This window comes from Phalacrocorax carbo, chromosome 2 (assembly GCF_963921805.1).
Source record: "Phalacrocorax carbo chromosome 2, bPhaCar2.1, whole genome shotgun sequence".
Lineage (NCBI taxonomy): Eukaryota > Metazoa > Chordata > Aves > Suliformes > Phalacrocoracidae > Phalacrocorax > Phalacrocorax carbo.
The window spans coordinates 80,092,547-80,107,550 of NC_087514.1; the positions used below are offsets into that span (position 1 = coordinate 80,092,547).

A 15,004-nucleotide genomic window follows, 5' to 3' on the forward strand; every position below is an offset into this window, starting at 1 on the left:
GTGGTTTTCTATCTATGTATAAGATGACCCATGAAAAGTGCAAACTGAGAAAGACTGGGTTTCAGTGAAAGCCATGGGCAAGCAGGAGTTTAAGGAACAGCAAGCAAAGCCACAGCCAGATGAGTTTTCTTCCCTTTGCAGCCACTCATAGCCTTACAAAGGAGAATGAGACTAAAGATTATTGGTGGGGTTTTCTTTTCATTACAAACAAACACAGCTTGATATTGACTACATATAAGTACATGACTACATATAATATAAGTAATACAAGCATTTCCTCTGAAAAGCTAACTCTTTCTTTCTCAATTACTGGTCTTTTCATTCCAAAATTACATCTAGAATTTTATTAAAACAAGTAGAAGGGACCTATTTTGATACTGCTTGCAAATAAATCCTGTCCAAATGCTATTGCATTAACTGAAAAAGCCTGTATTCTTCTCACAAGACTGAATTTTGACCTAACGCTGCTGCTCGCTCTCTGCTGTACGCTTCAAAATAACGTGTAACTGTGGAAGGGAAGAACTGTCAGAGAAGAATGTTAGACAGTCATTGTCTTCAATGTTAGGCAGCAGAGGAATTACTCTAAGAGTTGCGTTAAGTTACTGTGGAAAGACCAGTGGTTCCTGCTTAACTTGTTTTCCTAATTGAAGAAATTCAACTGGTCCCATAAAACACAGAAGCCAAACCAAACGCAATTAATTCTAAATGAGAGAAACACAGGAAAAAATAAATCACCTGTTCAAACAAATTTTCACCCTAATACATGAATGGCAACACCATTCCCAATGAAATATCTCATCAGATACCAAGGAAATCAAACAAGGATGCATATATGAATGGAAAGATTTTTTTCCAATACTTACACATTTTACTGAAGAATTTTTTACCCAAAATCAAAATATAAAAAAAATGTGTTTGGTAACAGACACAGAGAACAAAAATATACTTTTTTGAACTGAATACCACGCTCTAAGTACCAAACTCCTTTCTCATAAGAACCAATTAGGAAGTTAGTCCTATCTATAAAGTCAAATCCTATCTAGATGCAAAGTGAAAGGCTCAGTGTACACTTACTAAAAGAAGAAAACAAAACAACTTATTCCCTAGCCACAGCTTAAAATTACTATATAAGATAAAGACAGCACTGAAAATAGGATTACTGGCAGTGGGGGGCGGCTGGCCTCTGAACCTAAAAAATCAAATTAGTGGTCACAGTGTAAAAAAGTAATTTCATCACAAAAAGGAAATGTTTCAGCATATTCTCAAACCTTCATTTTGTATAAGAAAAGTGAAATATTCAGATCTGTTTCAAAGAAACCTATTTTCAAAAGAAAATTTAAGTATTCTGTGTTGCACTTGGTAAACGTTTTGAAATACAGGGTGGTTTTAAACTGCAAGTGTTTTAATATTCCACGATTCAGACAGCGGCATCAAAAATATCTGCTGAGTTGAATTTTTCCAAAGGTTTACTACTTGCTGAGAAAGTTCAATGCAGCTGTTAGGTCAGGCCATATGTTGCAACAGATGTCCTCTATTTATCATTCCAGATTGCCTTGATCTTTCCTCTTAAACTTAGATTTGACCAAAGTAGAAAAATACAAAAATCATGTATGTAGTATATCAATAAGCAAATTATGAAATTGGTTTCATTGCCACATGAATCAAAGCGACTTGAATGAATTTTCCATAGCAGATGCATCTCACTGATTGCACAAGGGAAAAATGGTTATTTCCCACTTAGACTTGGAAGTTGATGTGGTTCATACATGGGAGTGATCCCAGTGCCAGAGAGAAAATAAGAGTAAAAAGGGACCACCTTGGGTTTTGTGCTGAGACTGAGTGTGGTGAACTCAGGATGAGTGAATGGGAAGTTGCCTGGGAAGTGAGAAGGAGGAGGCAGGCTGTGAAGGTAATTTTCATGAAACCAGCCCCCTGCAAACCCCTAAGTGAGAGGGAACCCCCAGCCAGGGGCATCGCACTGCTCCCAGCCGAGACCTCGGCACACTGGTGACTTGTTCTGGCTCTTACACCTTGACCTCCAGGGAGACAGGCACTGCCAACACAAGGAAGGTTTTGTATCGCCCTTTTATCAGTATGTTCTCTTTTACCTATAACAATACTTGTAGTGCAACAACTTGCAGAATACATCGGTGCCCCAGCCTGTTGCTATGAAGGCAGACCAAAAGATTTTAGAAGGCATCTGTTTTAAAGCCTCTTCTTATTTGACTTGGAGCAGCAAGGGGTGAAGTAGTTAATCTGATAATTCATAAAAAAGTTGAGAATGATTCTTCATCAATACAACAAATCCTATCAGTGGGTTTTCCCATTTTCAGAGCCAAAATACTGACAGCATATTGAGAAAGGGTGCAAAGATTGCTTTATAATTAGACAGTAAATTGTAATAGATTTTGTATAAAATGACTCAGTTAAACTGTCAATATTGTTTGCATAAGTGTTATTTGATTAGACAGCATCATTTCTGAAGCAAAATAACACAATTTATTAAATTACTTTCAGATTTGCTGTTACATACGAACTACAAATAGGATGTGTTTTGAATGGCTCTGGGATGTCTTGAAGATGTCATAGCCTACAGGTTGGAAATCAGTTCCCCAACAACTTACAGGTGTAAGCTGTACAGCCTTTTACCTTCCCAGTTTGCAAGGAAAATGGCTATGAAGATTTGGTGTCTCAGTAAGTGACTGCACAATGGATTCACAGGACGACTTTATAAAATGCCAATTAATTCCTGTTCTGAATTTGTCTGGAAATCACTTCTGCATTTCTAGAAATGACGACAATGTTATCTGTAGGTGATGCTAAAATCTAAAACTTAAACTTTGTCGTACTGTAGTTGTACCGTAAAGAACAATGGCGTTCCTCCTTACATGGCTGTGCCTTCATACAGCAAATCCACTGAGCCTGAAATGTCGGCTGATTAGTCTGGAGGATTACAAATAGATATTTAAAGCATGTTCTTAAAATTATGATGACATAATAGTGATTTTTTGAAGACACTCTGTAAAACCTGCAAGTAACTGATTACTGGGGTGGAAAAGCAGAGTTACCCTGCAGCCTGCTAATCATGCTATTGCCATTGTTGGTAACAGGGTTTGTGCTACCTTGGTGACACCTCTGAAGCTAAGTTGCTTGAAGTTGTGGTGGGGCACTTGGACTTTTAGAAGGATCAACTCTAACAGCCACTTCAGCAGGCCAGGTGGCTGCATTTGTTTTGCTTTTGCTTAGGTTTGTATAACCGTGTGGCATAAGCAGAATTTTATCAAGGTAACAGTAATAAGTAGGTTTTTTGCATACAACAATTCCCTTTTCCCCATAACATGATTTTAAATGTAATAGCAAGGAACCATAAACTATTCTCTGCAAAGTTTGAGCTGTGCGATGAAATGCATGTTTATACTGCAATCTGAGACTTGCAGGAGATTTGACAGAGTTGGGCATTTTATATGAAATTCTCACTGGCTCACAAAACTCAGGGCAGAGGCTGAAGAATTCCTTGTATCTCAAACAATGGGAGTAACTATCATGTTACCTTTGGGAACTGAAAAGGCTTTTGTACTTGAATAAAGGAATATTACAATATGCGATTCCTCATTCAGTCATTGGCTTCAATCCAGAGAAAATGGATACGAATTTTCAGCACACAAGTAATTTTATTAATGTTCAAGACAACTGTTATTTAAAACATCTAATTACAAAAGATTTAATCAACTTTTAAAATTGATTGTGCTTACAATTGCATCCATTTAAAGAAAGAGTAGGAAAGATTTAGTAGAACTAGTACCCTTCAAATCTCCCTTTTGAATGAAATGCATTTAAAACATACAAGCAAATTTTAGTGCCTAAGCAAGTAGATTTGAAAATTGTGAATCTTACCCTCAACCTATTATTTCAAATATAATTAAGCTTAAAATCTGTAAATCACCTGCTTCTGTGTTTGGGAAGTTCCTCTAAGCATTTTTTTAAAGTTATTACAGGGAATTTGCTTATCTGCAGAGGAGAAACTAAGCAAGAAACGAATGAACATCTTTTCTTACCAAAATCAAAACAAACACATCTCCAGACTTAAGCTAATTCCTTGACTTGACAGGACATACTGATCGGATGTTGGAGGTGGAGGAGAAGCTAATTCACAGGCCTGCACCTCAAGAGGCCTTTGTTTACTTTCTGCGTTTATCCCATGTCTCCATTTTCTTTAACTACATAGAGTTATGAGCCCCAAATGATAGTTGGCAGTCTTACTCTCTTAGCTAGGCATATATTGAACGAAATTTACATCAACCTTGCAGCAGCAGTATTACCACGGTTACACCATCATGACAATTTAAGCACATAGACGGCTTCTCACACTGTGTTTGAAAAGTTTGTGATATCCAGGATGTGTATATGGACCTAAAACATATTATATCTTTATAACCTAATTTTCAGTTAATGCAATACCAAAACCCTCTCTTTGGTTCCAAAAGCAACCCACTTTACACATTTATCTTCCTACCTATCTTTTTATACTAACTATCAAAGGCTGCTAATTAATTAGGCTTTTCACTGGCCAGGCTTCCTTGTACTTGCATAGCTCCATTACAAAACTTGAATATAACTTAAGAAACAGGGATATTTAATATGATCAACGCTGAAACGTCATATAATATAAATCCTCAAAAAATAGGGATATAATAGAGATTTTAAGAATTACATTATGGTGAAATATTATACGAATGAAACTCTTCCATGAGTTTGATACTTCTTTATTTAAGTCTGTGGGAAAGTCACCTCAGAGTGGGTTAAAATATCCTTTACTCATTTTCAAATCGCATTTCCAAAGAGCAACAGGGCTACAAATAGTTGCCACCTCTAAATGAAGAGTTTATATCACAATAAAATTTCACATCTGTGTTTACACACTCCACTAACTAAGCTAATGTCAAGGGCACTTTTACAGAAAATTATTAAACTGATAAACTGCTTCAAGATCCTAAGTACTAAATAGTCAGCCCTTTGCCATAATATTGTTAAATATGATTTACTATACAAAAAATCACAAATATAATGCCTTACAAAGTCTAATTAGAAAATAACACCACAAATAGAAAACAACTACAGGTGTGAGATTCTGACTTTGGGAACCCCCAACAGAAGAACTGCCATTGTACTAGGAAGTTAAAAATTCTAAAGAACTGGCCGGAATCACCTAAAAAGATTTAAATCATAATAAATCTTCCACTGAAGTAAGCCAAAAGGTCCATTTAAATAGAATACTCCCTTAAACCTGCTTTACGCATCACTGCAGGCTCACTAACTTGCAATTACACTGATTAGCAGAGACACATGCAAGGCTCAAAGGGACCTTCTGGGGTATCTTGACCAAGCTGCTAACAACTTAGGCACATACTAATAAGAAGTATGTGATCAAGAGGAGGTTTAAACTGCAGCGGTTACCTCAAACCAGATAGATATAAGGAGGATAACATATAATTGCTTTCAGTAACACTGACAGACTATCAATAAGGTTACAAATACCTGATTACAAACATGTGGCATCTACTAAAAATGGAACAGAAATGTAAAACAACTGCATAATTATGTTGCATAACATGGGGTGACAACAGACGACCAACCAAGCCAAAACAGGAACTGGCCACAGCTGATACTAAAGGCAACACTGATGAATATTAGAATCAAAAATCTGGGAAGTAAATGAAAATTTTTTGCTGTCCAGCCCAACCATGGGCCAAACTCACTTGCACAGACCAGTGCTTCTTTGAAAGGAACATTATATACAAAATGTCTTATAATTTTTTGCAAGAATGGAATATATGCTTTTTAATTCAGTGAATAAAAATGTGAATGAAACATACAGAATCTGTATCTATCTACATATGGTATATATGTATAGTGTTAGTTTATGCTTTTTAAATATTTTTTGTAAATGATAACTTTCATAATTTATATATTTTCAGTGGGCAGTAGTTAAATCTCTGACACCTTAACGTCAACCAAAATAAGAAGCAGGGTGGCTGCCAGCACAAGAAAAGACAATTCCCCCTGACATTATTTATAGCCATATTTCTTTTATCATCTTGTGCTTTCTGAATGTGGATCCTACACTTTCACCTTTCAATCAAATACGGTACATATGGTTTGAAAACAGGTGATACAGTCATATAAGGGGCCTCTTTAAACGGAGTTGTTTCTAATTCAGCTACCTCATTGTTCATAGGAAGAAACTGTGTTTCTAGTTGCGATGGATTTTGTTTGTCAAAACAAGAAGAATAGCAGTTGAAATCATTTTGTCTGAGACAGGTACCCAGTTATCAGATGGAGCTGATGGAACAAGAAGCCAGTGTATGTTGTCTAGCAATAACTGCTTGACTTCACCTTCTCCACAAGGCATCAACATCTTCTGTCATCCTGCTAACGCTTCATATTTTTCATGTCACTTTTTTTTTTGATTATAGTAAAACAAATAGAAAGAATGCTAAAATTGAATTTTGTGGAAGGGTTCATAATTAAATTTAACTCCGGAAAGGCAAGAGAGTCACAAATCAGCTACTCGTTGTCATTATTAACAAGTGAAAACACTTTCTTCTCTACCATCTGCAGGATCTGTGCTAATTTTGTACTCTGTTCTTGTCTATATTTATTAGGAAAGTGTTAACATTTAATTATTTTAAAATAGAAGCCTTTTATTTTTTTCCCAATAACAGGAGCTACTGTGGAAACTAGTAGCACAGCACTGGGGTGAAAAGATGGCTAAATTAAGTATGATGCATCCAGCTTATACTGACTTCTTTTAATTCACAGACCTACGTGAAACAAGATTTTGTAATTCAGATTCTCCTTGACGCTGGAAATTACAAGAGGCTGTAGGTCATGCTGAAATCTTTATTTCTATCAGAGTATTTCATCTGCATAAATGGTATACCTCAGTTCATCCATGTTCTTCTCCTAAAAAAAAAAGTGGCTGTGGAAGTGTTTCTGGAAGAGTAATCTTTTAATATTTCAGGAAGCATTTCCTGGGCATTAACACCATTTAATTTCATAATAGCCAGGCAGCAAACTTCCCTCATGGCTTCTACATGGGATCCTGCACCGAAACCATTTGCTCCATGTAAGAAAGCCTTGAAGCTGTATCACTTTGCAATAAGGTTCAGTTTGCCCAATCCAAAAATTTGAGCATGGTAAGGTTTTCCAATACAAGCCTGAGTCCTGTGCTACCAAGAAGGAGAAAGATGAGATAAAGGAAGAAGTGAAAAACTCCATTTTGGAGAGATTATGGCAGAAAGAAATCTCTGGACAAGAGGAAAAGCCACAAATGGCACTGAAGGCAATTCTCACAACCAAGGAACTACTGGGATAGAAAGCTGGTCTGCAGGTTTAAATACCCTTCCAAAACCAGTCTTGAGATAGCTGGAAATTGAAATTTTAATCTCTTTATAGAAAAGCAACAAGAAGGAAGAAAACGCACATGTTTGAGGAAGGAACTAATATCATATCTTTCACTCTGGTGGGCATGTGCTTCACAGTACTTGAGCAGGCAATGAATGCTTCGCTACTGTTCAGTCAAATTGACCTGCTAAAAACCTCTCCTGCCTTTACTTCTTCCCTCGCAGCTAAGTGCCTACTCAGAATAATTCACACCTTCGTCCTGCCAGATTTCTGGACAGGTCATTAAGACTTGATAGCCTCAGTTCCCCATCTGTACAGCTGAGATAAAGACATTTCCCCACCTAAGAGAAGCTCTGGAGGGGTATTTTGGGGTGGCAATGACAGAGTCCCTGCAAATTCCAAAGGCAGGAAACTTTGTGTCCTTTCTAAAGTAATAAACAAGAACGCTTTTAGGTAGACAGGATGCACAATGAACATGAGATGGAAAGGCTCAAGGTATTATGTTTACTCCTAAAACACATATTTGCTATTATTTTCTCTGTACTCCCTTCAGGCTATGGTGGCACTACTGAAATAATTATCTTCCTGCCACCTCAAATCACATAGCCTGACAGGAAGCAGAAGGAACTTTAATTTTCCCTTGTGCCTGCCACCAAGCCAAATTTTTCATTACTGAGGCAGCTGCTGTAGGAGCTATCTTTCCTTCCCCAGAAAGGACAGAGGGAAGGAATTTAACTGGGGCAGCCATCACACTACAACACTTTACAAAAAAGAAAATGAGCATGGATTCAGATGTGCGATTCCAGCCTATTTCCTAAAAGATGCAAGATGAGAGTTGCAGCTACGAGCATTGCTTTGGAAAGGAGCTTTGCAGAACACTACCACTACCAGGTTTGCATTTTCAAAGCACGGGCCAGTGATTTGCATTCTGAAAGGCACAAAACCCAGCCAGGGCCAGCAGTGGCCTTCTGGGATATACTGGCTATTACAACAACAACAAAAAAAACCCAATACAAAACCAGACCCAGGAATAAAATCTTGAAATACCACTGACTTTGTTTCCATTCCTCAGGGTCACCATCCAGCTCTGCTCCCCTTTCATCAGCATTTCTGATTCTCCCCACCCATGGGAGCTGCACCTACCCTTACAAAGGCTGGTTACTGCCTAGCACTGATGGTCAGCACCTGCTCTTCTTGGTAGTAATAGTTTCAGGGCATGCTAGTGCATGCATCCTTTCTTCCTGTGGGAATTCAGGAAAATTTAACAGCACACTGTGCAATGTAGGGAATGTAAACTGTAGCCTAGTATCCTTTCTTTAAATGACCTAATGATATTAAGTGTTCCATCTACAGACAGCATGGGAAGTGCCACTGTGACTGCTGAGGTGCACTGCTGATGTTCATTAGCAGTTTGCCACTTACTACTCAGAATAAATAGGCAGAATGTTCCCTGGAGCCAGGACACAGACAACATAACTAAGAAACAAAAAAAGTATGTTGAATTGAAAGCAGTGGTTACACTTTATTAGATCTGCCAGTAATTCTGTCACTCTGCAGGAGGCACCATCCAAGCTCGTGTAACCCACTATCTCTGCCCCATTAATCCTGCCTAACTAGCACGAGATGATAGGTGTTGTAACTAAGAAACAGAACAAAATCAAAAAATCTACATTTAATAAACACCATGCAGTTCAGTCAGACACCCTCAAGGAAGGAACCTGGAGTCAACCAAAGGACGATAATCTTACCAATTGTATCCTAAATGAGGCCTGACCCACAAGGGTAAGTAATTTCTGGAGATGCACAGATGATAGTGTGTACTCTGATGGTTCTATGACAGAAATGAGAATTTTCTTACATATTTTAGTAGGAAAATCATAATGGAAATACAGGCATTGTAAAATAGGATAATGAAAAGATCTTAAGATTTTTATTTGTAGCATTAAATGAATCACCACGTTGATGTTAGCACTCCAACAGAATGAAATCACAAAGAGAAAAATCAGAAGAACCCATCTAGCTTCTGTTTTGCATTTTAACTAGCTTAGGGGCAAGGGGGAAAAAATCTCCGAACATTTCAGACTGGTGACATTTGACAGCATTTCTGTATTTCTCAACCCGCCTCCCCACCTTGAATTTCATAAGGGAAAAAGTCCAAACAATCTTAAAAAGATCAGATTCTACTATATCAGAAAAGAAATAGACCCTAACACCACCTGCACGCCCTCTGTCTAACATGCAACACATGGCATGCTATCAAATTTCAGAAAAAAGGCTTCAGAAGATGATGTTGTCCATGTCTCCAACATGCTTTTCCATTTTCCTATCAGAACCACTAGAAAGGTAAAAAAAACCCCAAACAAATCCTCCTTCTCACTCTATAGGATATAAAAGAAATGAATAACACCTTCTAAGAAAATTCAGTAAAATCCAACTTTGGCATGTGCAGCCCTACACCAGACAGGAGGGAGAGCAGAGGATTCCCACTACAACGTATCTGTGTACAGAGCACATCTCCCGCAAGAGCATTCATGGCTAACCAAGAACAAAGTGACCAGGAACCATAAGCATAAACCACGCCTGCATCTGTAAACTGTATCCGTAATATTGAATAAAGCTCTTCATACATTACATATATCCAAAGGGCTTGGAAGTGTTTTGTTACAGCAAAGAAGATGGTAATAAAATGAAGAGTTACTGACGGAGCAAGTGGCACGCGGCACAGAACTGTGCTTGCAGGGCCTAAACAGAGTTTGAACAAAAAATATTGAAAGTTTCAAACCTGTGACCAGTTCTCTGATTTCCAAATCTGTAGTCTTGCGGAGTAACCGTACTAATGCTGGGATACCACCACAGTTTTTCAGAGCAATTTTGTTGTCATCATTTGCCTTCCCGTATACCAAGTTTCTCAAAGCTCCACAGGCACTACGGTGGACTTCTGTCATCCGATGGTCCAACAGGTCCACCAGTAATTGTATTCCGCCTTGTCTTCTTATCTGAAACAGGCCAAAGTGATAATGATAAAATTAGGGAGTGAACGCCGGCATTACGTACGCTACCCGAAGTAAGTAAGCTGTGGTTTATGCAGGCTATGCTCCAGCAAAGGTATGCGGGTAGCACCGCAAAGCTGCTACATCGTACTGCTTCGATTCCTTGTATTATTTTTTCAGTGGCAAAAAACTGTACAATGACAAACCTGAACCTCTGTAAAAGCCAAAAGTTAGTCAAGAGCGTTGCCTCAGCAAGATCTCTCAAGGTTCAGCAAGGTTTGCCTTGGCAAGGGTTTCTCCTGTGCTGGAGAAACATCATCTGCTTCAGAGTGTAACACATTGCGAGCTAGAGGAGAAAGCACAAACCCATGGCAAACAAACGAACAAAAAATCACAACACAATAAAGCTGCTAGGGGTCCCTCCTTTCACATTTAAATACTTGGAATGTGAGCAGCTACTGTAGTCTCTGTAAGGATGCTATATCAACAAAATTGGGAAAAGTAAAGATGAAAGGAAAAGGAAGAAGTCTGCATAAACATAAAGACAAGGATGATGCATAAATCATTGAATGCTTGTTCTATTACGATTGAGGGTGACCCTTAAGTGATGCAGGAACAGTGTCTTTTACATTCCTAAGGTGGCCTACAAAATTAATTTCTAATGGAGTATCTTATATAAAATATAATTCTAGAAAAAGGACGCAAAAGTTTGAGGCAAATGATCAAAAAAAGTCAAGAATACCATTAAATAGTTATTATAAAATCTGATTGCCACAAATCCATCCCTAATGTTGTCTCTCACTATTTGCTCCTCAAACAGTAACTAGTCTTAGATCTAATTTTAAGAAACTAGACTGTTTCATAACCAACATTCAAGGAGTACAATGCTCTAGCTTCAAGTAAGTTATATAGACACCTCTGTCAAAAAGTTTCTCCATGTGTGTTGCTGGCCAAGGCCTAAAGCAAGCCAGGCACTTCAGCAGGCCATTTTACCACCTCTAGCAATATTTTCTGTAAAACATTAAAGGAGAGACAGCTATAGAGTGTTTTCAGTACTGCATGGAAAGGTGAGACATTAATTTTACTATCAAAGTTTATGGTGAAAAATTTTCAAATCTTTGTGAAGTTGTTTTTGTATGGGCATGTGTTCTTAGGGCTCTTTGCAGGGGGGAGGCTTGGGAATAGGAAATGGTTAAACAAAGTGCACTAAAATTTACTAAGAAATTCATGCTCTATCTAGTAACTTCAAGATATTTAAGTACAACTGGTGTATGGCATTTCATGAATCTAACACAAGCTTCACTGCAAATAACGGCTGAAAAAAGATTCAGCCTTTGAGGTTCCAAAATCGAGCTATACAAAATTAGTCATTGATAAAACAGAACTTCTCTCTTTCTTCTACTGGCTTATCTGACATGCTCCTATTTTTGTAATAACAGAAATACCTAGTAATAGAGCAGTTTTGTAGCTAGTAAGTATATATAGTGAGATGTTAGAGTATTAAATGAAAATGTTATAATGCATATACAGTTACAACACACCTTTGGGCTAAATGTCAAAGTGATAGTGTTTAAAGATAAACCCAGATATTATCCCTTAAACAGGCATTATATCAGTATATCATATCCAACCTTCTGAACACTGTACAGCAGCCCGCACTGCGCGGAGAGTGCAGATATGAATGGACATTACTACAATATACAACTTCAGGCAGAAAAGTTCATTGATCTTTGTGAGAGCCCATGTTTTTACTGCTCATAGAAACCATGACATCTTTAGGTTTAGAAACCAGAAAAACAGATCAAAGAAGAAAGTCATTGAAATACATCTTGCTGATCAAAACTTTACCCATGTGAACAGGACGACTTGCAATGAAATAATTTGCTCTTTTCCAAGCCAGGAAAAAACTACCAAGTTCATCTGGGAGGGGTGGGGGGTAGGGTTGTTTGTTTGCTTGTTTTTACAAACCGTCACCGTTTAAATCTTCAGTTTAAAATATGTTCACTTCCTCTGCTAACCAGATTCTCAAATCAAGCATACTACGTGAAGAGCCACCTACATAACAAAATAGATGACATTTATTGAAACAGACTACGAACAAAAATTTATGCATCGGTTCTACAAAAGGTGAACCAGCCACTGAGCTTCACACTGCAACCTCTGAAAAGAAACAAGATCTGATGGAAAAAAGAACACATTTAAAAAATAAACGAGTTGTTCTGGTATGATGAGTAATATCAGGAACGACAGACTGAAAACACGCCTGCTGATCTTTGTGTTTCATATTTTTAAAGCACAATATGTTGAATGAATATTTTAATTGCTTCACGGGTAAAAAAAGACTATGAATGAGAGAAAGTATTAACTTTGTAGCAAAAATCATTCTGCACACTATACATCTGAAGTCTCAAAGGGCTCTGCCCCCATTCAGAGGTATGCTGTGACTCTGCTATTTTACCCTCTCCAAGTGGCACAGCCAAGTAGCATCTCAAGCTCCTTTGTAGTTTCTCTTGTGGACACCCTCAGGTGACAGGTTTTGCTATCTTCTGCTCCTTTCTAAGGGAAAATGTGTGGTTCTGTCACATGCAGCCAGCATTCCTGAGCTGCACCTTCCCTTTTCAGTCATGGTATCCGATAGCACACTAGTATTCAGCTCATGCAGATCCTCCTCTCCCAGAACCTGAAGTCAGCAGTAGATGGAAGTGATTTAAAGATACTTGCTTAAAAGCAAGGACATTAAATATTAATCTAAAATGCATTTCTGTCACAAAAAAAAAAAATATGGGTAATACAACGGGAATGAAACAGATGTTATGTAACACTCCACCTAACTTGACAAAACTTCTTAAATTCTACTGAACAACAAACCTATTTTTACCTGGGTAAGACAAGACTTATTTTGCAAACTTTATTTGAATTGGAATTTTAATTCATTGAATTAATTGAACTTTCTTTGAGGCTCGGATACTTGGCAAAATAGCAGTGTCATGCAGGCAGAGATTCTTGACAACTGGGAGCTCAGTTTCTGATTCTGTTCTTTATCTGGATTACCGTATTGCTTTGGTTTTGTTTTTCCAACAGCCCATTATTCACCAGAAGTCTCACCCCAACTTTGTGTTTCCATCACATATCTACATAGCTATTTAATAATATATTCTCCAGCAGGTTTAACTGTGCCTGACGAATTGTGAGACACTGATGAATGTCATCAGTATCTATTTACATTTATGGAAACTGAGGCAAAGGAAATGAAATTATTTGTTCAAGGTCTTTATGGAGTTAGAGCCGCAGCTCGGAGGACAGTTCTGCCCTAGCGAGTCTCCTGGGGCAGATCTCAGCTGAGCTAAGCTCTCACGGAGTTCCACAGCAGAGCTACTGCCAAATGTCTTTGCCAAGAATACTTGGATGGGTGGATAAGCAGCAATTTTCACCAATGGGGCATCAAATCCCACTCCCCCAGAGGACTTTCCAATAGATACTTGTCTTTCTCCTGACTTTATATGAAAAGAGCATTTCTTAATGTAATATTTATTGACTTATCAGTGGCTGCTGCCTTGCTACATGTAGGAGAAAAAGAAAATAGAATACGCTTGCCTGCTACAACCAAATAGTCAACATAGTACCAAGTTATCAGGAGATACAGGAGACCACCTCTGCTCTCACACAGACCAATTCCAGCATAACCACTTCTGAAGCCAAAAGAATTACCTTCAACTCTGCAGCACAACTGAATTTGCCCAGTCATATAATAAAGTTTATTCTTCCTGTCTTGAATATATTGTCCTATCAGGATCAGGAATGACAGCATGCATAAGCCTGTATTCATTGTTAAGCTTTCTCAATAACAACTCAGTGTAAACCTGTGATGATCAAAGAAAAGACTGAAAGAATGGAGATTACATTAATTTTGCCATGAAAAATTTTCCAGGGAAGAATGCACAAAGCTGCTTTCCTCTGATGAATCACGTGTTTTCTTTTTCCAGCAAATTTTAAAACTTTCCTTTCAAAGTTGGCCCTCCATCATTAACATTACTGACTCCTTTCTAGTCAGAAGAACTTGCTCTGGTCAAGTCCCATGATGCCACAACACAGACAGACAGGACATGAAAAGGTTCCAGAATTTCTGGTCCACAGACAGATAAGGGTACGCTTACGGCAGCATGATTCCAGAGCCTTTTCCCCTGGCATTGTAGGAGGTTTGTTTTTGCATTGCATCTGAGAACATATTTGTATCCATGGTATGTAGTTACAAAGTGTATTTTGGCTTGAGAAGGGGTTCAGACCACTGCTGGAGGCAGGGAAGATGTTTTCCGTGTCCTAATAAGGAGACCCTGGATGTCTAATGCCAAGAGCCTTTGAGAAATGTAATTTATCAGTTTCAAGGCTGACATTTGATTCAATGGATTTGGCTTCAGCAGTCAAGAAGCCAAGATCAGTTCAGAGTCTGCTTACCACAACAAATTTTCCATGACAGTGGATTGTTAATTATTTAATCTACAAGGAGTTACACATGACCAGCCTGAAGCACAAGCACTGGTAAAACAAGTCAATAATACATTGATCATATGTCTGAAACAATATACAGTTGACTACTGTATGACTTTAGCATA

The 15,004-nt window shown here is 38.1% G+C and overlaps 1 protein-coding gene across 9 annotated transcripts in view; it reads right to left on the reverse strand.

Annotated features, from left to right (window-relative positions):
- The window catches only part of CTNND2 (catenin delta 2), a 687,140-nt gene that overhangs the window by 145,888 nt on the left and 526,248 nt on the right, over positions 1-15,004 (reverse strand). For all 9 annotated transcript variants that reach the window (XR_010371561.1, XM_064443391.1, XM_064443387.1 and 6 more), the window contains one exon: positions 10,187-10,400. Coding sequence is in view for 8 of the 9 variants with exons in the window: in XM_064443391.1 (XP_064299461.1) it covers positions 10,187-10,400 (214 nt within the window). In the remaining variant the exon portion in view is untranslated. The remainder of the gene's footprint in view (positions 1-10,186; positions 10,401-15,004) is intronic.